Below are 27,878 nucleotides of genomic sequence, written 5' to 3' on the forward strand. Positions count from 1 at the left end.
TGCATAACTTCTTAAAATGCTCCCTTACCTTTTTTATGGGTCACTGTATTGTGACAATTTCTAGGTCCATGTGTTATAAAAACATGCTATAAAAAGTGTTGTCTGATCAAAACTGCCCTTCACATTTAAAGACTCTGCAAACCAGCAGAAGAGATTCTGTTCATGCGACAAATGAAAGATTGTTTGCTACAGAATACCCTATATATAGTGAGACAAAAATGTAAAATATTTTAAAAAGACAAATTCTTCAAATATTGTAATTCATCAAGTGAGAACATCTTGCAGTGGATTTTATAGTTCTCTTCCCTACAGAAGCAAAAGCAGGTATATGACTACGTACTGATTTAAAATCCCCTAGTCCTTACAAGCAGGGTCTCCAAGACCACAGCTGACCTTTAAAACGAGGCTAGAAATACCAAGTTTATCTAGTGCCAACACATTTTCCTATAATGCCAGACAGGCAGTTGGAGAAGGAGATTTACATCTCCATCAGGGGAGAATCAGAAGTAGCACTGTTATTTTCTTCTGTTTAACAGAAATTAATGACTCTAGAAGCAGTTACAGTGGCAACATGAAATTTTAGGTGGATGACAATTCTGTATTTTTCAGTGTTACATTGCTGCTTTAAAATGAATCGCGCTGATCTTTTGCAGCACTTAAAAGTTATTATTTTATTATTATTATTTATTTATAAAAATGTCACACACAAGATCTTTTTTCTAATAGATTTACAAAGGTGATTGTTTTGTGCTGTATTGTATATATCATCAAGACAGCTTCTAAGGTTATCGAATGTTACCTTATATTTGATTACTGTGTTTAATGTTGTTTATTGTGGATGAACATAACTATATAGACAGGCTTTAATTAGGGGGCCTCTTTCATGGAAAGATTAAAAGCAGATGATGTTTGTTTATATTTTGTTTTCAACAGAAATACCAAAAAAGCATTTAGTGTTTACTTATAGCTCATCTGTCTCTTGAAATTAAAAGCTAGCAAAGTTGAATAAAATGACACTTTTGCAAGACTTAAACTGCACTCTTCCTTCTGTTTAAAGTTCAGCATGCTCCTACACTTCAGAACTGGCTCTGGACCAATAATAAAGTATTTGGGTTTTTTCCTGGAACTGAAAGGCTGCCTATTACAACAGCAGTAATACTGGTAGCATAATCAGCATTTCTTAAATCTGATTTATATCTCTTGTCTGCTGAGTTCATGTCATATGGATTTTGTATATTAATCTGTGCCAGCAGAAGGATGAATTGGCAGTTTCTGTCAATGCAGATGAGAAGTTGTGATTTTTCAAATTAATTTGCATGTATTAAGTATTTATAAATTATAACAGAATATGAAATTCTATGGTTGTTTATACGTCCTTAAAGTCTTTATATGCAAGTTGCTAGAACTCTTCCCAAATATCCAAATCCGTATTGTCACTGTTTCCCACCTTACAGGAAGGCTTTTGTACATTGTCACATGAGTTTGGTCGCTCAGGTCCATAACCGACCATACAGTCATAAACGTGAAATACACACATGCCTAAGTCTGAGTAGGTAAGGTTAGTCTTACTTTTCACTGTTAAATAAATAGAATACAGTTGTAATTCTTGGTCTAGCATTTTTCCAGTATTGTAGCAATCGCTTCTTATTGCCAAATATCACATCTACTGGATTAGATGGTCACTTTTTTTATGTTTAACAACTTCCATGTTGAGTATTTGTGAGACTTCTCCCAACTGAACTGAAAGACAGGAGAAACAGTATCAACTATACTTACTTGTATTAGTATTGCATGTTTTATAAGATTATAGGAGTTCTTTCTTGGAGCAACTCTCCAAGTTGGGAGTTTGCTTGTCTACTTTTACCTGTTTAGGTAAGCGTGTTTGCAACCACAAATGTGTTACAGAGACTGCTTATCATGGGGCTAGGATTACTGTAGTATTAGGTCTGTGTGTGAAATGACTACATGATAATTTAAAACCAGCAATATTAGTGATACTTCAAATCCCAGTCATCCCTTTTCTGTATTTCTTTAAACCGTATCTCTCTGCATTTGCCTTCCTGCACATCTGATGATAGGAGAAAAGTGGGATAGAAAACCATCAAAGCAAAAATTATTTTTGCTTTTACATTTTTAATTAAAATATTATTTTTGACATGTGAGCTCTTATTTCTGTCCTTGTTGCCAGGTACCTGATTTGTTCATGCATTCTTGGTATTTTCAGACACTTGTATGCACAGTTGTTTGGGGGTAACGCTGCTCTTGAACTTAGAGCTGAGGGAGGATTGTTCCACTAAAGACAGAGCGGAGTACAATCACTTTTGTCTTTGCTTGAATGATGTACATATTTTCTTTTTTGTTAATTTCTATGATGAAATGTGTAGGCTTTAAAGTGTCCAATCCTTGTTTCTTCCCTATTCTGTTTATAGGCAATCCGAAGTTTCCAGGTGTCCTTACACATCTTTCCAATGAACCCTGAAGTATGGAAAGAGGACCTTTCCTGGGCAAGAAAACTACATGAACAGCAGAAGGCAACAAAGACTGAGGCAGTGCAAACACTGGCAAAAGAAAAAGAGCTTGCACAAGAATCAATTCCAGACTATGACTTTGAAAGTGATGAAATTGTGGCAGTCTGTGCTGCCATCGCAGAGAAGGAGAAAGCTCTTTCAGCCCCTAAAACGGTAGTGATTGTATCTGCTTCAGGCACAGTAGAGACTGTTACTGAGGAGGAGAATTGTCCTACAACTCCTGATGAAACCCTTTTCATCAGAGCTCGATAGGGCAGCCTTATGGGTTGCCATACTGTTTTAAGAACTAGTGTTATTTATTATATGGGGCTTGCTTTAGTTTTGTTTTTTAAGCAGTGGGAGAACCTACAAAAGTTAAAGAATTGGAGTTATTTTTCTTCTGTAAGTTGAAAAAGCAATGACCAGAGTTGTTGTTCCATCCATATTTTTGGAGAAGAAACCCAAACGTTAAGTCTAAAGATCTTCTGAACAAATGTAATGTTAAATTGCTTAACTGCATTCTAACAACTGCTTTCATCTTTATGTGTTTCATAATTTTACAAGTTCATGTCTACATTTTCCCAGTAATTGATAAGCTTTTATTTAAACAGTAAAAGAAAAAGGGATTTTTAAAAAATCTGTTTCAATCCTTATTCATTAACATTTTTATTCCAGTTAAGGTGTTCTCTGTTATCAGAACTCTATCTTCATTATGGTTACTTTTTCTATAAAGAAGTTTCATATGAAGCAGAGATGGATTATTATTTTGCTTGTGTGTGTGTGATAGATCTGACATCTGATTTGTAGCCAAATGAAATCAGTAGAAACCTTTATATTGCTTTCCTAAGTGAATGGGTTAAACACTTTCTGATGAGATAAAAGGTAATGCTGTATGAAACCAGGCCCTGAATGTTTACTAAATGTTTCACCAGAAGAAAGAACATTCAGCTGAGACTGAAACTGGCATTTCCTTTTCTTGAGTGCTGTGCTACAGACATCACTAAAAGCACAATGGTGGGAGTTGGAAATACGTATGTCTGAAGTGTGTTACTTTTAGTCTTTTCTTTCTTAGTGAGGCTTATCTGATAAAGGGAGTAAATTTGTTTTTTCTAATTCTTATGACCAGCCATTTAAAGTGTGTTCTTAATGAGCCAGTTTTTCAGGGCAGCATTGCTTGAGTCTTCCTTTTTATTCTTTTTGGATTTTGGATGCTGTGGTGGGTATTCACATCGTGTTAACTTAGAGGCATAACATAGGAGACTTTTTAATGTTCATCTTTCTTTAGGGGAAGGTGGGGGTTGGTTCCTCACACAGGCAGCTCAGAGAAATGAAGTCAGGCTGTTTCTTTGATGTGTTCTGTGCTGAGACTGCTCTCTTTTCATTGTCTTGGAGATGTGGTAGAGATGGTCACTTCCTAACTGGGCTGGAAAAAATGGTCAACTGAGGAATTCCTGGAGAATTCAGGATGGGGAACACATCATTTCTACTTGATTTTGATAACATATTGCATGATAAAAACATTTGAATAATAGTTCTGTAGACAAGTGAAACCTTTTGAAATCAGTCATCTTTGCATTTTTCATATCTGATTTCTATTTTGAAAATAACACATTTTAAAAGGAAATAATGTTGCTCAAGGAGCACAGTGATTTTTGCAATACACAGTGTCTTGTAGAAATATTTATCTCAGATCATACTTTCAGTTAGTATCTTTATTGAAGAGGACACTTGCAGTCTTTGCAGAAATGAATTATCCATTTCAAATACTTAATTGCCATGTTGTACTTACTAAGTTTTCATTAATTTTTTCTAGATTCTTCCTGAATATATTTTTGTGTATATGTGAATTTTTATATCTGTGCTTGCACGCACACACAAAAAATTTACACTTCTTAACATGTCCTGAGTATTCAAAATAATTATAATTACAGTGACTAAAATATATTAAGAAATGTAAAACATCACTATGCTGCATTTTTATTTGTTCATTCAGTTCAGAAATAGGTCTTAAATGCTTACTGAATAAGCATTTGATTAAGATATAGTTTGATAGTTTAAATTGTTCCTGGTGAAGAATTTCTTAATCTTTTTTTTCCTAACAACTGAAATAATACAATCTCTTCAGCCACAGGAAGAGTTAGTATGAGAAGGATTTGAACAGATTTCTTCAAAGAGACATTTTCTGGCTAGTAAAGGAAAAGTGCGAGAAGCTGTGTGTTTTTATTTTGAAGGAGCTCGGCTATAATCCAATGCATCTTTTCTTTCTTTGCGCTTCATACTTGCGTCAGCATTATGTATTTACTCATAGAGGAAGGACTGCCTCCTTCCTTTCAGAGGTCCATGTTATCACAGAATCTGTTTCCACTGAAATGATTCACAAAATTCCTGTTGACTTCAGCACTGCTGGGCCAAACGAGTGGAGGGGTGTGCATCTACACCATCAGGGATAATGGCTATGCTGGGTTCAAGGGGTGGTTGTTTCCATCCAGTGTACTAAATGTGTTTTCCTTCTGATTAAATTAGGTTATGAATTCTAGGTATTGTCAGGACTGTAGTGTTTTGTAGAGCTCTGTAGAGCAGGTAAGTTCTTGTGACCTCTTATTCTCAAACTGGGAAGAAGTTAAAAAAATAGATGGTTTCAACATTGTTTTTTGTACAGCATGCCATGTTTTGCATGTATGGGATTTTTTTGATCTGTTTGAATAAAATACTGACTTCTCTGCTGCTTAGTGGTGCTTGTTTATTCTTTTGGTTATAACAAGAATAAAGGCTATCACTGACCATTTTAGAATGTTACTCATTTAATCAGTTGGCTTCTTCTGTCTTTACTGAACACATTATCATGTTAGTAAAAAAAAAAAAAAAAGACATCAGGAAAAATATATAAAAAAGGTAGTGCTCAGTGCTTTTAAACCTCTCAGGGGTATTCAAATGAGAGGGACCCAAAGGAGAAAGCCTTTGTTAACAAAAATAGAATATCTGTGAAGTACACTCCCACTCTGCCATCAGGAATTTACTTTTCTTGTTCTTCATCATCAGTAGTGGCAGTGACTGCAGTAGCTTCTATGTGTTTGCTTTCCATGTGAATCATATATTAAAATGCTGAAGTTTTGCAATGTTGTTGAAGAGGAAATCTCAACAACAGTAGGTTAGGTGGATTAATTCTGCTTAATATATACAATTAAACATTTAAATATATTTTTTTCCTTTTGAATCCCTTTATATCCAGTGGAAAGAAATGCACAGCCTCAGAGGGCCATTCATATGCCTTGTGTTAGATAAGTATCTTAGAATGAGTTGAATCAGCCTCCCAAGGTGCCTAATTATTTCCACTGAGTACAAAGGAAGCTGAAGGACACTGACTGGCAGTTAACGTCAAATGCTGAAACAGGGCAGATGAATTCTACTCTTAGAGATAAGTACCTTTAAAAAACTTAAACATAGATTATACTGACAGAGAATAAATCCTTTCTGACAATAGTAGAGGATAGAAGAATGGATCAGATAACAGTGAGTCTAATTTGATAATACCATAAGAGATTGGATTTTAAAAGTAGTTATGGAGGAGAAAAAAAGGAAATGTAACAGTTTCCTCTACTGTTCTAATTCCTGAAAGTTGTCTGTGTATCTGTTGGTGTTGGGGATCAAGATTAGAGAGGTAGCATTGGAAACTTAACTGGCCATACAAGGTAAGTGCTCCCCAGATCCTAAAACCAAGGGGAAGGAGGTAAAAACTAGTGTTGAGGGCAGGTGCTCTCTTAATTTATTTTGAGATCATATAATAGCTATAAAACTGTAGTAAGTGTAGTTAGAACGGGGACACAGGAAAGCAGAAGCATGTGGGCTTGGTTTATTGGCGGGTTACAGACACCATGTGTTCATTGTAGGTCGTTGTCATGTTAACATCATGTTCTCAAATGGATTGGAGTCCTTGGCCTGTGGTATCTCCAGAGAGGGATAGTTTAGAAGCGGGAGGAGCTTATGAGCATGCATGAGTGCTGGATCCTGGCAGATGCGCTGGCCTGGTTTTGAGGGCTGATTTTCTAAGAGCTTCAACTCTAAGAGCTCTAAGGGTTGTAGAGGGTAAATGATAAAGGGGAAAGATCAGAGGTGGGGAATGGGTTGACTGAGTTCAGAAAGAAGGTGATTTAGGCTTCAGTTGGTTTCCAGATCCAGTAAAGCTAGCATGTCTAGAACAAGACCTAAGAGTGGAAAGGTCAGGTGGTCTTTAGTAGCTCTAAGAGTAAAGCTGCCTTAAGTAGAGTAGACTTGCAGTTTCGTCTAGGAGCAGAAATAAAAACTTTGTAGACAAAGCTTCTCGGTTATGATGATGGCTGGTGCTGTTTGAAGATAGTGGATTCCATTGGTTTTGCTCGTGCTTTGGCGTTGTGTCTGTAGCACCAATTTGGGTTAGGCAGCATGAGTGTTGCAGGCAGCGGAGATGTACAAGCTTCCTTTAAAACAGGATCCTACAGCCCACCCTTATAGTCCAAACCCTCTGTCAGTATATCCTACACCCTAAACCTGGGCCCAGTCATAATGCTAACTTGATTTGAATCTCTGATTGATAATATAATCTACAAATTTTCATAGAAACCACTGTCTCCTACTGGCTGTCATCCTGTGATGGTTAGATTCTCCAAGCTGTGTCACAGGACAGGGGCTTAAACTTGAGTTAGGACTGGGGTTTGAGGTATGGTATGGGCGTGGGAGGTGTAGCACTGCCTCTGGATGGAAAGGTTTCTGTGAAGTGTAGTCTGGGACGTGTGGGTGGGACAGACTGCTGGAAGTGAGGAAGCAGGACTGCCAGGACTAGCAGGATGGAGTCAGGAAGATAAACAATTTTGGTAAGAGAAATTTTTGAATGGCAAATTAGTGTATTTTCTGTGAATACAGAGGACTGGGGAAGGTAGATGCAGATGTGGAAGCCAGGCCTTTGGGGGCATATGGATCTCTGGGGATCGGGAGTGGAAGGAAACCTATGAAAAGCCCCTTTGAACATATGGAAACTACTCATAATACCTAGCAGAAAAATAACCTTTAAACTTCTATGTGGCAAATCAACCTCTACAAACTTGCAGCTTTATTTTACAAGACTTGTTATGCTTAGGGAGGCTGAGGAAGATAATTCAGTAATGTGTGTGGTCAGCATGGAGGAGGGTGCTAAAGCTGAGCAGGACTGTCGGGCAGGTGAGGGAGACGTAATAGTCTGTCACCCCTAAAAAAAGGCACACTTGCCCAGTCAGTCCTTTCAGCCAGGCTACTTCTGAACGCCCATCTGTGTTTGCAGCTGTACAGTAGAGGTGCTCCCATTTTGTCATTGTGCACTGCCATTGAGTTGTGGCAGGCAATTCCAGTATTGCTCAGAAGGCTTTGTAATCTGTGGGTGGTTGGGAATCCTTGAGTTCATTACAGAAGGAATTAGTGTTGATGATGTTGTGTGCTGCAAGTCCAGTCCACTACTGACACACCAGCAATCCTGTGGGCAGGAGGAACACCTCAGGCTTATTGTACGTGTTTGCTAAGGGAAGCTAGAAGGTCAGCTACTGAAGATGGTCTATTCTTGCTTAAAGCTCTTCCAGACCACATGTATTTCTCATCAGTAATGATGAGTAGTAATAATAATATTAATAAAATACTAAAATAAAAACCCAATTAAAAATAATAATAATATGCCCTTGGTTATTTAAATACTTATTATACACTGTTGATATTTAATTCTGTCATTGCATACAGTACCAATAACATTGGTGTGCTGCTTTGGGCTGGCTGCAAAGGTGTGGTCCGGTATTGGTACAGGCGGTGTATCTGCAGGTGGCAGTCCCACCTTCCACTCTGCCAGGTACTGTTTCCTGCCTTGGGAAGTACGATGAGTGTATTCTATTTGTTGGTCACTAGTAATCAACAAACCATAGTTAAATGGTTTAATTGCAAAGAATTCAGGCAGATCTTTATCTGTAGTTGCAGTAGGAACTTGAGTAACACTGTTCTCCAGCTTAACTGGTGGAAAAGTGGCTTCTGCTGCAAATATTTGTGTAGAGATTTAACTTCACTTTCTACATGTATCAAGGCAAGTAAGCTCAACTGCTCCCCTGTTAAAGGAAAATGATTTTTGTTTGTTTGCACAAAGAATTTTCATGGATTTATGTTGGTGCTTTTGGGGACCTTTCTGAAGATGGCTGCCTCTTGCTGATGTTGATCATGCTGTGGTGTTTTGGAAACTTACAGGACAAAGTATGTTTTGACAGTAGCTGAGCACAAAGCGTTCCAAGATGGGAGGCTTGTTAAGGTGAGGAGTTGGCACTGAGTGGCAGACTCATATAAACATTTGAGATCAAGCAGAACATTTCCATTTAATTGCGATCCCCAAAATTACTTTGGTCAGTACAATTGTTCAAACATATCAACATAAGGCTCAAGATTTTCATTACAATAAAGCATTCACATGAAAACACTTTAAGCAGCATAACATGCTTAATATTTGACAAAACATCCTCCAAATATCTGTACAGAATTATTTTGATAAACAGTGTTTCTGAAACAAGATCTAACCCTTGTAACATAAAACACAAACCTCCTTTTTGTCAGTGGTTAACAGCTGGTTTTGGTGATGTGTTTGCCATTAAAACTCTAGAAACAAATGATTTTCGAGGGGTTCAAGACCAGCATATGGTTCTATATAACCTATACTTTTAAATGAAGATTCTGCTTCCATGGTTTTGTACATTTATTTGGTGGAGTATCAGATTACACAGTCATAAAATTCTATTCACTATTTAAAGTAAAATGATAAATGTTATGAAAAAATACCTTTATTACATCAGTGATGCTTTAACTAAAGTGAATATTAAGACTATGAACCAGGGGTTGAAAGTTTTAGGCCCTGATACTGAAAGCACTTCTATACATCCTTAACTTTACATGTAAGGAGTCTCCCTGGCAGCAGAGGGACTACTCTGATGGGCGATGTTAAGTGTGTGCCTAAGTGTGTGCAGGCTGTGGGCCAAAGTACTTGGAGAGGTGCGGATGTGTTACACAGAGAAACATTCTCAGCACATAAATAAAATCTGGCTTTTTAGTATGTACATATACTGAAAAGAATATTCTTAACTGAAAGGATGTGTTTTTCTCTCTTAATAGCGCACATATTCCCATTTCACTCAGAAAGTGCTTATCTATTCTCAGCTAGAGAATTACCTCATCAGCTGTGAATCTAGCATGGACAACAAATAAAGAATGTCTTATCAGCAGGAAATACTGGGGGAGGAGAAGGCTGGCAATCGTTTATACCTTGTATTAATAAAAAACCTTCTCATAGAGAAGAATAGACTTTTAAATATTTTCAATCCTGATATATATACACTGGTAAAAATTCACATTTTCATGCTTTAGTGAGACACTTTAAAATCCTGCCCCAGGCAGCTCCCAGAGTAGCTGTGTCCAGTTCTAGCAGCTGCCTCACATTCAGCTCTAGTACCAGAAGCTTAAACTCTTGATAGCTGAGCAACCACGGGGAGAGAAAACACAGTTCTACCAGATTTGAAAAGGGAAAGAAAGAAAAATAAAATGATGGGTCTTTCTATTTCCAGAGGCCCAGCAGCTCTCCTGTGTCCCAGAACAAGACAAAGCAGTTCATGTTTCCAGTCCCATTAGACCTGCCTTGTACCATTTCTGAGGACAGGCCCCAAGTGCAGTGTCTGTTCCATGCAGTCCTCAGTAGTCTAAAAGAAATGTACCCATCCACATGGCAAGAGAAAAATAGCCCTTTGGAGCACAGCTGAACCCCTCTCCCCTCGAACAGGCAGAACACCTATCTATTGCACCAGTTTTTCCAATGTACCAGGAAGTATCCCCAGGGTTGATGCCTTTCATGGCTATCTATATACACTTTTCTGATAAATTCAATGTCTCTGTGGGGAAGGTGACCTGGAGAGGGCTGCCCTTGGATGTAGAGCTGGCCCTGCCACCAGACCTGATTTCACTCACCAGGAGGACACTCTCGGAGTCCTGTCCCTGTGAAGAGTCTGAGGTCTCCGAGCTACGCAGTGTCCTTACTGACGTAGTGTCAGACTGAGCCAAGCTGGCGCTGGGGCCGGGAAGCAGCACGCGACCCCCAGTGCTGCTTTCGCTTAACTCTGGAGAGTAGAGCAGCGTTTGTGAGGTGCTGCTGATCTCCCTCAGCTCACGGGAGATGAAGGAGGGTGACTGACTTGACATGGCAGAGGAGGTCCTGCGGCCATCCACGCAGTTGAAATTGCCCCCCGAGTGCTGCCTCCGAGCCCCTCCAATGCGACAGAATAGGCATTTGATCTTCTCAATGGCTTTGCTGAGCACAGTCTTGCGGAGGAGGATATAGACCCATGGGTCCAAAATGGGGTTCACTGAGGCAATGCGGATGGCTTGCAGGTCAGGGTTTTGCCTCACATCCCTCACTGATTCTGGCTGGTACAGCTGGTTCACGAAGACACGGACCTACCCAAGGAGATGGGGGAAGAGAAAGACACAATTATACACCAGGAAATCAAAGTTTACATTTCAAAGCAGGGATCTATATTTTCTACTGCAAGCTACGACAAGAGAGGAGGCTGGCAAAGCCAGGCATCTCAGATTGGCAGCCGTGAGTTTATTTTTGGAAATAGCAAAAAAATCAAGAGAGATGAATCTGCTGTAAATTGGTCTTCTTTGTTACAGGTAGGAAAGTAATGGCTCTTTCTCTCTTCTTTCCATCATAATTAATCCTTGAACCTCTGACTTCTGGCTGATGTTTCTAAAAATTCCTTTTTCCTTGTAGAACTCTGGAGCAAAGATGCAGATATGTATCCTGCTTCCTTGATATACCTCAAGTCTTATGCTACCTGCAAAGAGGTATCTGACAAAGGAGACCTGGACAATCAGTTCCTCTAGCAAAGGTCTAATAAATGTTTGTTTAGAAACAAATTGAAACACAGATTATAATCCAAGTACCCTAGAATCTGGAAACATGTCCAGAGCTTTCAATTCCCAAGTGCAGAAATGCATTTTGCTGGCACCTGTCCTTACTCGCATTATTTGTATACCCTCAACTGTTTGCTTGCTGCAGCATGGTTTGGAAAAAAAGAAATGTAAAAAAATAAAAATAAAAAAGGAAAGGTCCTCCAGCTAGGGGATTTTTAATAGGTCAGAATGATGAGATGATTGCAACACTGGACTGGAGTGCTCTGCTCTCCTACATGAGCCAGAATTTTGGTTCTACTTACAAAAGCACAAAAATACAGATGGTCAAGAATTTAAGGTGTTAAAGCTGCTGCATGAAGTGACCATTTAATCATCAATTTTAGTTTATCATGCACAAAATTTAAGACTAAAAGATTCTGTCTTCTATACAGAAATGTCTTCTTCAGCTTATTCCTTTGGATCCAAGAAAAAAACAGTAACTTTGTCCGTCTCCTGGTTTAGATGCCACTTTTGTAAACGCTACTGAAAGGCACAGTCCAGCTCTTTGATATCAGTTGGTATCTTTTCAGTGTCACTAGCCAGGATGGCATCATGTGTTTGTTATGTTGATCAGTCTCAAATAGCTGTTCTCCATTTTAGCAAGACCTACACAGTGTCCAATTATAGTAAGGCCTAGGAATGCCACTGAAAAGAACTGATAATGGAAGATGCTGTTTTCTTCAGATTGCTTAAGGTAAGTCAAAAATAAATCCCTTGGTTATCTTCTTATCTGCTACAGTAAAAATCTAGTAACAAAATTATGAGGTTTTTAAAGTCTCATCCTTGACTCCTGAAATGAATCAAGTCTTGCCTAGCTAGGAAGTTACAGACAAGGAGGCAGACAAGCGTTTAAATGGATGAGCCAAACTAGAACAGACTTTAAGTAATTTTTATTATAAACTCTGCATGTGAAGCTCTCCAAGTCTGGTGAAAAATTTCACAATTCTGTTTGGAGAAATATTCCTGCAGCGGGGCAATGTGGTGACATTTGGCTTGTCAGAAGCCAGAGACTGAGTGTGCTCCAAAGCTGTCAATGAGGTATGTTTAAAATAATGTGGAGTCGCTCTTCATTAGTCCTATGCCTATAGTCTCTTTCAAACTGACTGTCAAATCCATGATTGCCTGTAGTTTCTTTCTGAGTACTTTTCTCTAGGTTTATGGGCAACAAAACCTGCCCAGAGACTTAAAAATATGGGAAAATCTTGAATTTATACAGCAATATAATGATTTGACTTTTATTCCCAGTTATTTTCCTCATGATTTCTAACACTGCAGATGTCTTTCTGACAACTAATTTATTGGCCTTATTTTTCTGTTAAGCCAAATATGCAATTCAAGTACTTCAAAGAATATTCCTACGCATATTGAACTTATTTTTATCGGTTTTTCTTTTAAGCCTTACTCTCTTAAAATTTTTTCATCATTTATTTTATATTCGCCTCCTACCCGCTACTGCATGATTCCACGTATCACTGGCTGAGAGAAGACCAGCCCCTCCAGAGGCCAAGATTTTTAAATCCCTACAGTTTGGCTGGTATTCTTTGATGATTCCTTAAAAATGCCCTTAATTAAACTTTCTTGCCATTTGCGGGGGGGGTGGGGGGGGCGCGCAGGGAAGCCAGTCCCTGACCCCACCGGACGACACCGCTCCCGAGCGCGCCGCGAGGTGGCGCGCGTGTCCCGCGGGTGTCCCGCGGCCCCGCCACCCGCCCTGCGCCGACGGGCTGCCGCTGCCGCGTCCCGCGGGAGGATGGCGAATGGAAACGGGCAACCACTGGTTGGCTCTGCAGCTTCTTGATGTACCTACTTGACCATTTCTGTGAGATTTTTTTCCCCTCCAAAATGATAGGAGGTCAAATGTATAAAGATACAAAGGTCACACTTCCCCAGGGGATTTAACCTATGCCACAACGTTTCTTTCCAAATGCGCCTTTTCTTTTTCTGTACTGAGACTTCCGTATGCAGGGGAATACACCCCGAAAGTGCGTAAATGCTGGCCTGTATGTTTGAGCAGTTGATCATTGGACAGGTGCCTGCCTGGAGAGCCAGGAGTCCAAAGGACAATGGTGTGGGAGTAGAGGACTTCTAGCAGCTCCTACAACTAAATGCAGTCATTACTAGGAATATTAGAGGTGTGACAGGGAGGGGTATTTGCTGATAAATTCATCCAGATCACAGAAGATACACTTCAAAGTCAGCTGAAGAAGTACACAATCCAACTTTGGAGACCTGACTTTTTTTTTTTAAACTTGAAACTATAGTTACACATCAGTGATTTCATGGTGGGATTGTACTTTCGATAAGCCGCGCATGAAACTGAGGTACCTATTTCACCTTTCTCTGTCTACCTGGTAGACTTTACAGAAGGAAAGACAAAAATGTCTTTAAGTGCTGAATCTGTGGCTGAAGACGACAATCACTAACTGCACAGTGCAGCTTGCTTTATGTTATCTCTGTATGCTTCATTTCCTTTTGACAGATACGCGGCATGCGTAGGTGAAAGATCCATAACGTGGACCTATTTAGTTAAAACTTGGGACTGTACAAAACTGTTTCTACTTCCCCAGAAACGTCCCACGTCTTTTATTAGAAGCCCCCCAGAATGTCAAATGCATTTATCAATTCAGACCTATTGCCGGGATTACATCTTAATCACAATAAGGTAAAAATTAATCAGCATTGGAATGTCAGTTTTATAATTTCTTTACATACTGGTGAGACAGCAGTTACTAATGTATCACCTACAAAACCAGCAAGAGATGTATCCTGTTTTGGCCACAAGTCTTCTGCTGCAGGAAGTAGCATGATAAAGGACGTTGCCTTGCATCATCTAAGTGCCGAGTAAGTGGAATCCTCTACTAAGTTAGCAAATCTGATGCTTGAATTTGTACAATTTGAAATCCTAATTAAAAAAAGAAACAAACTAGAAAAAGTCATATCTCAAAAGAATGAATTTTGTATGTTAGCTTTGTAGCTGTAGAATTCAGGCAAGGTACCTTAAAAGTACTAGGAGTTTGTTTGCCATTGTGTTAAGAAGTACATAGCTCCGAGGTATGTTAAGTTTATGCTGGAGTGATAGGTACTTGTAGGATCAGAGTTCCATGTGCCGTTTGCTGCTCTTCCTTTTTGCTAACTACAGATGCAAATCATGATTTATAATCCTATGAAGAACTATAATGTGACTTGCATAGTTACAGTCACACTGGTAATTGTCTTCATAGCTTCTACCTGCCCTCAAAATCTCCCCACATACTGATAGGATAAATTTAAAAACCATACAGTAATAAGCAGGAACAAGTTTTTCAGCTCTACAAGCCAATAACCTTTCCCCTTAAAGGTCTTGCTGTCTGCTTGGTGTCTACACCATTGCTCAAAAATCATGTCTGCCACCTTGCTGCTGGCTGCAAGACAGTCCTTAATATTTAAACAGAAAAGCTGAAACCAACCAAGCCAAAAGAAAATCCAACTTCTAGATCAATTAAACATTAAGTTAAAAACTCCTGATTATTCCATGCAATCAACCAGATGTACACTCTGAAACATTGTATTTTATTTTGCACCTCACTGTAATTTAACAACAATGTTCAGTGGTTAGGATTAGAAAAAGATCATGCACTTAAAAATCTTAAAAGAGTATCTGACAGACTGCTGGAGTGAATTACAGATTTTGAGTAGTGTATGTCTATTTACTCTTGAAACAGCTTGGTTTTTTTTTTTTTTTTTAAAGGTTGGATAATAATTTCTACTCTGTTCTTGACAAAACTCCTCCTAATATAAATTATTCCCTACTTTTAACTCTATCCAATTGTACTTTCCAAAACCTCACAATATTTTAAGATGAGATAACCAGTGTGGAGTGCAGACAAGAGTCAACACACAATTTCTGTATTTTAATTCATTTTTAAACTATTGTCAGATTCTTCTTCATGGCTTTCACATCACTTTCTGCACATTGAGAGTACATGAGATTGTATCAAAAGTTTCCTTTCACTAATGTTTTTTCCTTCAACTTTTCTCTCCTTGATAAATTTTAACAGCCTTCAGTTCTGTCAAGTTCATCCAGCGTTTTGCACAATCCACCACAATTTTGTTATAGCACTTGTTGTCACTGTAAAATTTTGCTGATTTTATGAATAAATTATTAAGACACTAAACAACCCTACTTGTAAACTGAGTGCTGGAGCATCTCATTATTAAAAACTGCTGTTCTCTGTGACTCAGCTTGCTGTTCTTTAACCACTTTTTAAATCAAGACAAGCCTTTCCTTATTACTTCAGGGCTATTTAGTATTTTAAGACTTGAAAATTTTTTGTCACACCCTAATAAATGTAGCCTGCTGGACTGCCTCTGCTATTTTATTATGTTGTGAAAGTGTTCGTCCTAAAATATTAGAGGTTTATGTCTCTTTCAGAATTTGCTTTCCTTTGACTTAAGTGCTGGTTTATTCAGCTGAAATCATCAGTAGGAAGTCAGCTCATCAGAAAAGTTCAGTCACAAAGCACCCTCTGAGCCTGCTTTGTGTATCTGAATCATGCCGCCGCCACCACCTTACCACTTGCATGTTCCTGATGACTGTCAGGCTGTCCTCTTACAGATGAGCCTCTTGCTTGGTAAGGGCTCCCTAAAACTCCTCCGCGTCATGAAAATGTACATCTATATTAGTGATTTACCTGTCTCTGCTAGTGGCTCTTTCTAGGGATTTATAGCATAAAGTGTCACTTCTCTGAGTTTCTGAAATCTTACTCTCTGTCTATAGGCAATCAGAGGGCTTAATACAGCAGCGTACGCTGCAGTACATCATGGCACAAAGAAGCATATATGGCTATAGCTTATTCCCGCAGGGGGAGGCAAATGACTTACAAAAGCTACTTAGCAAGGAAGAAATTTAACCACACTGGACACTGTGATGATGTGTATATGTGTGGTTATTTTTTTTTAGAAGAAAGTTTCCTTTTTTTCTTAGTCATCCATCTAAGTGAAATGACAGTCTCTCACCTCGTATTAGATACAGAAAACGTGCTGCTTTATCAGGGGAAAGCTAACTTACATGAACACTCCTAAGGTAACAGTCTTTCTAAGTAGTGAGATCAAGGCCAGATAGAGCTACACAACTTCATCACCTGCACCTTCACGTACCTTTTGTTACATACAAGTTTTTCACTGGCTACCGTTTAAATAGTAAACCTTTTGCCCCACCCAGGTTCATTAATTTTAACTGCCAACAATCCAGTTCCCTTTCTGGTAACACCTCCCTCTTGATTTCCCCCCCCCCCCTTTTTTTTTTTTTTTTTAGTATTGTGTAAAAGGCTACTTAGCTCCAAACCGATATGAACAATTTAATTTTGCATTTTACGTTCAGACTTTGCAGCCTTCCTCTAGCTGCTCCTCCACAGGATAAGGTTTGGCTTTTTTCTGAAACTGCTGAAGCCCATCAGCTGATGCCCTGTATCATGTTACGACACTGTGTTTAATTCCCAGAACCCACTCTCTACATTTACCAGCATCTCTTTTGAAAACGCAATATTGTTCTTTTATGAAGTAGCAAGATTAATCAAATTAAGCACTGTCAACCCATGGTGCTGTCAGGGTTTTGGCCACTCCATGACCTGATGCCTCCCAGTGCAGCAAGCTGGCTTACCCCTGCAGTTTCTGGAGCCGGACTGCACGGCAGGTTGTGTGTGGTTCCCCCATCTAACAGATGTGTACCACCCGGAAACATCTTGCGTGCAGCTCAGAGAGCACCTCTTGACTTCCTTCAGATGTCAAGCAATGAACACACAGCACCGTGCTTGGTCATGCCACCGTGCAATGCAAAGTGACCACCTCGAAGGCCATCTCCCGTCCTATGGTGACAGCCGGGGTGCTGGTGCTCCAGCACAGCCACACTTCACTGGCTCCTGTTTATGTTAGTAATGTGGTAAAACTGGCCTGACCCTTGCGATTACAGCTCCTCTGAAGCAGGGGGACGGACTCGCTGACCTCTTGAGTCCTGTTCACATGTACTTCTCTAAAGTCCTTTACCGTGGTATACACTATTTATTTCTCTTCTCCAGCTGGCTAGCTGTATTTTACACACATGGTAGCCCCTCTATGACGGAGGGATCACCCTAATGACAATAACCCCCCTTAAAACAGTCCTCTAAAACCAATTTCTGACAACCACTGCTTGGCTCCCTACACTGCATTTTGGAAGGTGGCGAATAAGGCAAGCCAGCTATTTGTTTAATGTCTCTGAGCCAGAAGAGAAGAAAGAAGTTTGCCAAGCTTTATTATGGTGGGTGGCAAGAAAGAACTAAGTCTTTTTTTTTTTTGTATTCCTTGGAGATAAGGTGAAGGAATAGAAATACATGGATCCTGCATGTTCAGTTTAATAACACTAATTGTATCAGCCATTTCAGAAAATTAGCAAATGGTTAGTAGTAATGTTGTTTGACACTTTCGTATGATCTCCAGGTTTATGTGGGCCAGATTCCTCCAGCTCTCATTTGAGCACTACACCTATGGGTGGTTCCACTGAGTTTACTCCTTCCACAGCAAAGTGCTGCTGGAGGGATGTCTGCCTGGGATCTACCCCAGAGATGGGTGAATCACTCAGGAGGGGAAGCTCGCTCAGGTTTCGGGTGTGAAGCACTCTGCCTGTTGCTGGTGCCAAGGGAACAGAGCTCTGTCCTCCTTCTGCAGATCAAGGACCGCTGTGCCCTTCAGCAACAGAGTACACATTTTTAAAACACAATAAACATCCAGAAATGCAGGCCAGACCCAAACCTCACTCATCACAAATTAATTTTAGAAGTGAACTTTAAAGTGCCTTTAGCTCTCAGTAAGATTTGTGTGGATTCCAGCTGAACAGTGGAAAAATTATTGAGAACTTTTGGCGCTGTATTTAACCAATCAAAGGAGCCCAGGACTTGGGATAAGCATGTTTCTTTTCTTTAAAATATAAATCAACACAACTGCCTTTCACCATGCACGTATGCTAACAGCCTTTAAGTTATTATAACAGTTTGCAGCACCAGCTAAATAGAGTCTGTCCTACAAGCACGGACTAGGAGGAGAAAAGACTCAGCGGTGCGGGTGATGGAAAAGAAGAAGCGTTGCACAAAGTTACTCACCACCAGAGGAATGGAGCAGATGACCACCACCAGGGAAGTGGCAATGAGCAGAATAACCATCTGGATCTCTGCTCCAGCCATCCGACGGAAGCTCCGGCGTCTGCGAAAGTCAGATAAACGGCTGGAGGTGGTGTCTGTCCCCAAGGACGTGCGTCGCATGAACTGGCGGTGCATGCGAATGAGGGCCACACACACCAGGATGTTGCAGATCACGGTGACCATGATCAGGAAGGAGCTGAAGCCAGCGTACATGTAGGAATATGCCGCATGGGTGGCCTCCTTTGCTCGCCAGTCTATGAAACACCAAGTGTAAGGGTACTGCAAGGTGGATTTTCCAAGTCCCATGCTGGGAAGGGCGCAGAACAGCACGTTGGAAGCGTAGATGGCAAAGAGCGTGAGCCCTGCCAGCTTCTTGTCTACATAATGGTTGTAGAAATAGGCATGGTTGATGGCCAGGTACCTTTCTATTGACATGGCACAGATAATGCTGAGGCCAGAGAGTCCAAAGAAGAGGAGGATGAAGGAGCTGTACTCACACAGTGCCGGTCCTCCTGGCCAGCGGTTCTGCAGGTAAGTGGCAATAGTGACTGGACTCACCAGGCAGGTCCCCAAGAGATCGGTGACTGCCAGCCCGCAGACCAGTGTGTAGAAAGTGGTCTCCTTCTGCTCCTTCCTGGACTTGCAGAGCACCACGATGGCTATGAGGTTGCCCACTACGCCGAAGATGAACATGACGGTGGGGATGGTGGGGGGCTTGCCGCCCTCGGCCCCACTGGCAGTCCCGTTGGCAGAGCTGTTCGCAGGTGGCATGATGGTGGGGTCGAAGGACATGATGCCCACGCTGCCGCTGGGGAGTCGAGTGAAGGCTAAAGCGGTCCAAGAAGGAAAGGCAGAGTAAGGGAGGGGAGGGGGTACTCTAGCGTGAAAATAAAAATTCAAATGAGGGAGAAGTTAAAAAAAAAAAAAAAGAAAAAGTGTGGCGTGTTTTGTTAAAAAAAGAAAAAAAAAAAAGTCCTTTTTAAAAAAGGAGCCAAAGCGCGGTGCCGTCCGGCAGCGACCGACTCCCGCCGCTGCTCTCCCCGCGCAGACGGCAGCGCTCCGCCGCCCAGCCCGGAGGGGGATCGGGGCGGCCCGAGCGCGGAGCCGAGCCGAGCCGAGCCGAGCCGCCTCACCGCCTCTCGCACCGACGCCGAGGAGGGCTCAGCGCGGCGCTGGGGCGGCCCTGGGCGGGCGGCGGCGGCTCCAGGTGGCCCCGGGGGCGGCGCGGGAAGGTGCCGGAGCGCGGAGGCCGCCGCTCATCCCCTCCCGCCGGCCGGCGCGGCGGTGCGGGGCGGTGAGGTGCGGTGCGGAGCGGTGTGGAGCGGAGCGGAGCGGTGCGGGGCGCGGGCGCCGTCTCACTCCCCGCGGCGCTCCCGCCGAGTTTCGCCGCGGAGGGCGGAGGCGGCGGGGGCAGCTCCCGCCGCTCCTCCCCGCCCTCTCGCCCCATTGGCCGCCCCGCGGAGGGCAGGTTGCGCGGGGCCGGGCGCGGGCACCTCCGCCCGGGGCTGCCCGCGGGGCGAGGCGGGGCGCCGGCGGGCCCGTGTGTGAGCGGACGGCGGGCGCCGGCCGGCCCGGTGGCACCTGCGTCTCCTCGCCCGCGGCCGAAGGGCCCCGTGCGCCCGCTCGGCGCGTCCCTCGGTTGTAATGGATGGGAGCGAGGGCTCCTCGCACCTTCCCCTAAAGGGCAGTGCTGCTGGGCGGGCGCCCTGAGGGAGCCGTGCTGGCCGAGGAGCTGGCTTGATGCAGGTCGGGTCCGCCATATTCCAGCGCGGAGCCCTAGAAGGGGACCGGGCCCCGCCGGACGCGCCCCGGGGGAGGAAGGGGCGGGCGTCCCGGAGCCGTTTCACCGACTGCTGATTCACGGGGTCAGGCAGCGGGTGGGCCCTTTGCCACGAAGATAAGCAGGTGCAGCGAGGTGATAGCCCAGAGCACGACGGCTGGCAGCGGGCGCTTTCGCATCAGGCGAGCACGACTGGGGTGTCCCGCTGCCGAAGAGAACATCTCCTGATGTACTGCCTGTACCTGGCCTCTTAGCGAGGTGACTAAACACAGGAAGGGTGTGTGTACGTTCGAGGGAAGTGTTTATATGTTTGTTTGAAGAACTTGTTTTGTCTTGACCGTGAGCGGATCACACATGAATTGGAAATAGGGTTGCACTTGCCGGCGGAGCTGCACCGCTGTAGTTCAGCCTTAGCTGGGCTGATGGAGGACAGCAGTCGCTTGCACGCAACGCCCATGTGGCAGATTTCGCCCGAGTGGTGGTGGCGTCCCTAGTCCTGCAATGTCCACAAAAACCTACCACTGCAACAGGTACGCGCGTGGGTGTTTCTGGAGCGGAAAGTACCAGTGACCCGTGCTAGGTCAGGGATGAAGTTTTACATTGTCGTAGTGGATCAGACACCTGGATCCAGCTGGTCTAATGCCCTTTCTTGTACATTAGGTGACATCAGTTGCCACAAAAGACACAAAACCTGTGCCCTGAAACATCACATCTATATCCTTACAAGTGCCTCTTTGACACCAAGATTAAATATATTATCAAAATATGATATTTTTTCAGTCTTACTATTCCCCCCCTCCCCTTTTTTTTTAAGCCTGTAAAAGTGATGCCTGTGGACTTACTAGTATTCAGTCACAATGCTATCATGACATACTGACAGCAAAAGTACTGACAGAACAAAATATATGAGAGAGAACAAGTGTGTACTGTGGGAAAGAGAAAAAAGAGTTTCAGTTTTCAATCCTGTATGAGCAGACATAAAGAAAAAAGTGATTTTTTTTATTTGATCAGCTTTTTAGTGTTATCTAACTGCTTTGAAAATGAAAACCCAGTTTTAGAAAAAATGGTTTTGAAATAACACCTACAGAGGTAAAGAAATAATAGTAGTAGTGGTGGTGGTCTGGTCTGCTCAGAGAAAATAACTTTTAAAAAGTTTTTTGCTAGTATTGACAGCTCTTTACCTTTTACATAATTGAAAAATCATTCCATCACAAGCACAAAGCTATATGTGGGAGTAGAGGTTGCTCAGTTAGGTTTCCCTAATTATCAGAAGCAAATCATAAGCTCTTCAAAATATTTTCAAAAGAAAGCATAGCACAAAGGTGGGTTTTTTTTTTCTTACCTTTTAAACAGTTTTCTGGCTGCTCCAGGAAAGCTGACCCAGGTACAGAGCAAGCTCTGAATTCAGGCTGTATAATTGCACATACTTTCTCAATAGTCCCTCTTTCTGACACTGAGACTTTGGTGCTCTGGTATTAGAGGCCATAATGTGGGATTAAGTTAACACAGGTGCAGCAGTCATTACTAGTATGGGAAAAGAATTACCTAGCTTTCCTGAAGTGGTGCAAAGGTTTTAAAGACTAAAGGTGGAGGAAATGATTGTGTTTCTGTGTTGCTGCCTTTTTTTCAGCTTTTTTCTTATCTGCAGATCCAGTCTTATGAGATATTTTGACTCTCATAACAGGCTGTGTCTTCAGAAGCCTCAATCTATAGGAGAGGGTGCTCAGGTCCTTCTGTGATTCTGTGGGTATGTATACGTGTGTGTGTGTGAAGGAGTGAATGCTATTTTTTATTCTATAAGGTCTGTCTTATAACAGATAAACCTAAAGAACTAATTAAAAATGCAGGAAAGCTAGGAAAATCAATGAAAAAACAACAAAAGTATAGTTTTGAGTGCAAGGATCAGTGATCAATAAGATCAGTTTTGTGAAATAGTGTTAGTTCTTTAATTAGAGAATATAAGAGAAATCAGTCATTGAATTGTGGGACAAGTTGCATGTTAATTTACTGTATCTACCCATTGTGTAAAACTTTTAGAGTTATTATAAAAATTATTCGGTAACTTCTGGGAGTTTCCCTTTGAACTAATGTTTCTGATATCCAGAATTCCTAGTCAAGATGAAAAGCATAATCACACAAGAGCCTTAGTCTTCAGAGCAAAGAAGAGACTTAAAGTGGAACTAAAAAGCTAAAGAAATACCACTTGCAACATGAATAGTCATGCTGTCATAGCAGCAGTGTCACACGTTGTGGCTTTGCATAACCACCAAATAACTTCTGTTTGTGTGGAAGCCACTTAGGTGAGAAGTGAAAATATCACAAAGAAAAAATGAAATATTTTGAGTGATAGTCATGTACAGAAAAACCCCCAGTTCATTTAAAAAATAGTTTATTAGAAAACATGGACTCTGAAAATGATTAGGATAAACTTTTACTTGCCTCAGAGTAAACTTCTGATGTTAACATTGTTACAGTTTTTAGAAGGTTAATTCTGAAACACCAGTCAACTACTATAGCTTGATTAGTTGAGCTGTATAACTGTGGTCATATTTCTAGCTTGGTGAAAGATTTAAATTAAAATATTTGACCTTTTTTTTCTTCTTCTGTGGTGTGGTAAGAGGCTCATATTTATTCAGCATGTCTCAGCTGCCACGTGATACCCCTTATAAAGCAACTTTAGCCAGCTGATCGTTCCAAACCCTTACCTGTGTTGCTCAGGGGCATCTGAAATATAGACAAATAAACTATACAAAGATGTCCTGCTGTATGTAACTGTGATTTTAATACCAAAATACCCATGTAGGCATGTGAGTTGATGGGTATTTTCTGGATGTGCTTCTGTGAGATCCGCTTCCAGAGGAGCTATGTGTTCAGCAGGCAGTAAGAGTGGATATAAAGCCAATTTTGGAAACTTTGGACTGCACTTAATATGCTGCAGGTCTGAAAAATGTTTTGCATGTTAAACTCCCATTAACTATCTGAAGTTCAGTAACATTCTGGACTTACTCAACAGTTGTCAACCTTTCTCCTTTGGTGGGAAATATGGCTATGGGAAAACTTTCCTGTTGCTTTTTTACGTAATTTTTCTTCAGCTGTCATGCTTTGACACATAAGCATGTGGCACATAAGGTTTTTCAGGAAAAAAACAACTATTAGACTAAACTCTCTGTATGCCAAAATAAAATCATTATTAATAGACAATGGAAGTAGACTGAACAAAATGTTACATAATAGTCTTTAATAAATCATTAGAAAAGAAAAAATATACAAGGAGTAAGTTGAAAAAATGTTTAAAAGGAAGAGGGGAATTCTGTAATGTAATTTGAGTAAAAATAACATTGTAAGTAGATAAAAAAATTTATATTTTAAAGCATATAATATTTTCCTGCCCACATATTTTCATATAAAATCATCACAGATAGTAACAGTATTAAATTTATTTTAGGAGGTTTGGTTATTACTAGTATAACTAGCAATATTACTAGCACTTCTGGCACATTTCGGTTATACCTGATAAAACATCTTGATGAATGGGGGATTTCCAGGGGTGGGGAAATTCTCTGGGGAGAGAGAGCAGTCTGTCCCCAGTCCCCCCTGGCTCTTCTTGCTGCATGACTCTCTAGGAGAGCTGCAAACTGCCACTGCCAAGGGATCTGATGGTGCGCTGGCGCATGAGGCACCTCTGCACTCCAGCAGGACTCTATCATGCCAAAAAACACAGCTCTATAATTTACTCCACAGTCATGTGTTCTGTATTAGTCAATCACGCTACTGAAGTTTGGGGTTTTTTTCCTGTTTAAATGATGCTGTTAATCTTTATAGTACGCTGAATTACTTTTTCCTCTGTAATAACATTTGTCACAGCAGTGGTACTTTAGTTCTGTTTTAACACATATGAAGTCTGCATTAACAGTTAAAACACTTTTTTCAATCCATTTCTTTGGACCGGTATAGATTAAAATAGCTTCTTCCTCAACTGTTGTTTATACTGTTTTTTCTGGTTTGGTGGTTTTTTTTTTTTTTTTTTTAAGTTTGGCAGTTCTTACTTTCCTTTCAGAGGCCAACAGCATAAAAGGGAAGTTCATAGAAGTGCACTAATAATTAGCTGTCAACATATTTTCTTATTGTACAGCCCTTAAAATAATTTTGGCTATTTCAGGTTTTACCAGGTGAATTACAAGTAGACACCTAAGTCATACCCTATGCAGAAAAAAATGTTATGAATTAAATATTGGTAACTGGAAATTTTTGTATTGTTTTAGCTTTCTGCAGTTGGCTGCGTGTGGTGGTTCATTTTGTTGTGACAGGGTATGGCAATCAATGGCTGTAGTGGAAGAAGAAACAACCCAACATTGCACAGGAAGTAGTTATCTGGCAGGTCCTATTCGAGCCGCGTTGTTCTGCAGATTTTCCATAAGAGATCTGAAGACTGAAGACTCTTTCCAAGGATCCTGACTGTAATTCTGTGATGGTATCTGCGTGCCAGAAATTTGAAGAAAGTGGCAGCCTTTCTTCTGTTTCTTTTTTTTTCTTGAGGTGTGATAACAGGACCTGGGAGTGTGTCAAACAGCCATATTCTGTAGCTTTGAACAAGGACCTGAAGCTGTGCATTGGTGTTTGAAAGCTGAAACTCTTATCAAGTGTTAAAAGCTGTGTACCAAAGGCACCTGTGATGAAATCAGTGGACCTGTGATTTTTGCAGCCAGATTAACAGTCATGGAAGTGGTTTAACTCATGACAAGGTTTTGTAGCATTCCTTTCTTTGTTGTCATACTTGGCTTTGTTTTTTTTTCAGCATCTCCTTGTAAAATAAAGTTTCTCTGGAAAATATACTACCTCTGTACAAATTAAGTTCTCTGTTTCTATCCTGGTGAAGCACTCCGAGAAGTTTGTCAGTAATTTTGAGGTGAAATTTGTTTTCTTCTGTGAAGGTACCTGGACCATCTTTGGAAAGAGGGCAGAATCCTTTATAGTATATGCTGAGGCTGTATGCTACTGTTGCAGCATGAAGGCTGGCTTGGGCATGTGATTTGAGGCTAGATGTAAGTTACGATCAGCTGAAAGGTTAATAGAAGTTGCTTCTTGTACCATCCTGCCCACTATGGGACTGGGCTTGAAAGCATTTCCAGCTGTCAGGATGGATTAACAAGTAGTAGTGCAATGCAATGGCTCTTTCATTACCTGGTGAAGAATTCTCCTAATAAATGCTGAGGCTGGACTCTTTGGGAAAGATTTTTCCTTTTTATAAATGCTTGCTATTGCAATTATTCAGAAAGTTTTTGTGTACTATGTAACTACTGTATGTAATCAAGTCTTGAATGGGGTGAATTCAGAATTCAGCTTTGAATTCTGAAAGATACCAAGAAAAATAATACAAACTGACAAGCTACTGCATACTATCTGTAAATCAGCAACTTGGTTCTTAGAAAAATCTACTTAAGCTCATTGAAAAAAGGCTAATTTTGTGGGAATGATTCATGTATTAGGTGAGTCATTTATTTTTCACTAAGAGGGCACTGGCTGCGAAGTCGTTGGAATAAACCCCAGCTTTAGTGAGCCTGCAGCAAATGATAAGCTATATTTGTAGCTGAATGCTTTTAAGAAGGTCTGCAAGGTTTTTAAGGAAATGTTTTCTTGCCTGTAAATTCTCTGTTATTCCAGCAGAGGGTAGTTTATCCTCTTGGAAGCTAGGTGTGTCGAAGGAATGATCAGGAAAGGTAACAATGATTCCCATTTCCTTTTATTTGAGATAGGACAATAAAAATTAACTTCAACAGACTGACCTCATCAGATTAACAAATGCTGAAACATACTGTTAGGCTACAGTATGTTCTTAGGCTGTAACTGGGAAAGGCAGCCAAATTCAACAGTAGTCCCATTTCTGTCCCGCTACGAAGCGCTTCATTTGGCATTCAAGAATTACTGCAGTTTGCTTATGCTGAGGACTGTTGCATTATCAGCCTGATGCTTAAGAACTACTTGACTTTCATTTGTCAGCTAGTAAAGTAGATACAGCACGAAACATTTTTTATGCCGAATGCATAGAATCACTCTAGTTGAAGAGTATTCAGCTTGTTTATAGTTGCTTAAAAACCCTTTGAGGTCTGGACTGATGCAATTGTGCCTGGTTTTAGCGCTTTACTCTAGGGCAAGGGTGTTTTAGCTGTGGTAGTGAGACACACACCATGTAAAGCCTGGTACAAAGTTGGGAGTGGTTCTGCTAGTGGTGGTATCTATCACACTTCTTCCTGCCACTGTACCTACCCACTGCTACAGCAGCTGATGTTAAGGAGAATACATGTTGATTGTTGTGATAGTACCTGCCTGCATCTGCTCTCTGCTATATTGATAGTGTGTGGTCACTACGGGGATACTCTTTCTGAATTCTCCTCTGATATTTTATTTTAAATCAGCTGTCAGGGAACCGTCTTGCCAGTAAGCTTCTGTGGCTGTCAGTCCTCAAGTGCAGCAGAAACTCTTCTGATGTGAGAGCACAAGGGAGGGCAGTGACCACCAAACCTTTGAAAGGATAACAAAAGGGACTTGCGGATCCACAGCTATTCTGTTGCCATGGTTCAATGAAGCCCTATTACTCAGAACTTGTTTCTTTTCTAAGCAGCATTTCAGCTCCTCATGCCTTTTTACTTGATTTCTAGAAAGAGTGGTTTGGTCCACTGATCGTGGAAAGAAAATGCAGGGTGTGCTCTGAGAGCCCCACGAGGACAACTTAAGTATGAGTCTGTACTTCAGGCTGATCTGGGCCTCTGTGGATCTTGCAGCTGGCATGTGAAATTTTGAACACAGCCACTGATAAACCACCTAACTGGATAGTAAATAATAACAACTAATTATAATTTCATTTATCTTGGTCAGAAGTCTGATATAATCAGTACTATGCTGCATATTTTGATTTTGAACATCTGTAGCATTTGCTCTGGAAAAAAAAAAAAAAAGACATTACTCCTTTAAGAAACCTGTGAATATGGTTAGTGTCAATCATGTCCATGGAAATGCTTCCATGACTAGTTTGATCTTGGTGTTGCTATCACTTGGATCTTTCCCTGTGGTGTATGTGACTTGTTTTTTTCTTTTTTTCAATACACATCTGAGTCAGGGAGGCCTGTAAGTCAAATCTAGCTGTATCCCTCTGTGTTATACCCTTTTTACCCCCCTTCTATTTTGAATTTGCTTTAAGAAATAATACATTATTGTTTTCTATTTATTAAAAAAACCCCCAGACTATATCAGGGATGAATAATCTGAAATCCTTATTTTGGAGCAATACAGATATAGCCAATTATCTTGATTCTGTTTTTAAACCCATATTCTACATGATAAAAGGAATACAGAAAAGCTTTTTAACGGATCAGTAGAAGATTTATGTCATGCTCTCCACTGATGACACAAGAAGCCTAGACAATTAATCTCTCAAGGCAGGCACTTTGGTTAGGTATTTTACTAATGTGG

The 27,878-nt window shown here is 41.1% G+C and overlaps 2 protein-coding genes and 1 long non-coding RNA gene across 4 annotated transcripts in view; 2 read left to right on the forward strand and 1 right to left on the reverse strand.

Annotated features, from left to right (window-relative positions):
• TTC33 (tetratricopeptide repeat domain 33) overlaps window positions 1-5,236 on the forward strand; it is a 55,595-nt gene extending 50,359 nt beyond the window's left edge. Inside the window, exon 5 of the mRNA XM_074813735.1 lies at window positions 2,430-5,236. Coding sequence (XP_074669836.1) covers window positions 2,430-2,780 — 351 coding nt within the window. The 3' untranslated portion in view covers window positions 2,781-5,236. The remainder of the gene's footprint in view (window positions 1-2,429) is intronic.
• Window positions 5,237-8,841: 3,605 nt separating this feature from the next.
• On the reverse strand, window positions 8,842-20,117 carry PTGER4 (prostaglandin E receptor 4). The gene is made up of 2 exons (XM_074812941.1): window positions 18,593-20,117; window positions 8,842-10,979 (listed from the first exon to the last, which is right to left on the reverse strand). Exons 1-2 carry the CDS (start codon window positions 19,421-19,423, stop codon window positions 10,386-10,388), a joined length of 1,425 nt encoding a protein of 474 aa, XP_074669042.1. The 5' UTR covers window positions 19,424-20,117; the 3' UTR covers window positions 8,842-10,385.
• Window positions 20,118-20,193: 76 nt separating this feature from the next.
• Window positions 20,194-25,705, forward strand: LOC141918578 (uncharacterized). 2 transcript variants are annotated; one of them, XR_012621724.1, is made up of 3 exons: window positions 20,194-20,941; window positions 22,042-22,158; window positions 24,674-25,705. It is a non-coding gene; the product is annotated as an uncharacterized LOC141918578 (long non-coding RNA). The 2 variants fall into 2 exon arrangements; XR_012621723.1 differs by having other exon boundaries at window positions 22,060-22,158.
• Window positions 25,706-27,878: the final 2,173 nt, after the last annotated feature.

The sequence above is a fragment of the Strix aluco genome, chromosome Z (assembly GCF_031877795.1).
Source record: "Strix aluco isolate bStrAlu1 chromosome Z, bStrAlu1.hap1, whole genome shotgun sequence".
Classification (NCBI taxonomy): Eukaryota; Metazoa; Chordata; class Aves; order Strigiformes; family Strigidae; genus Strix; species Strix aluco.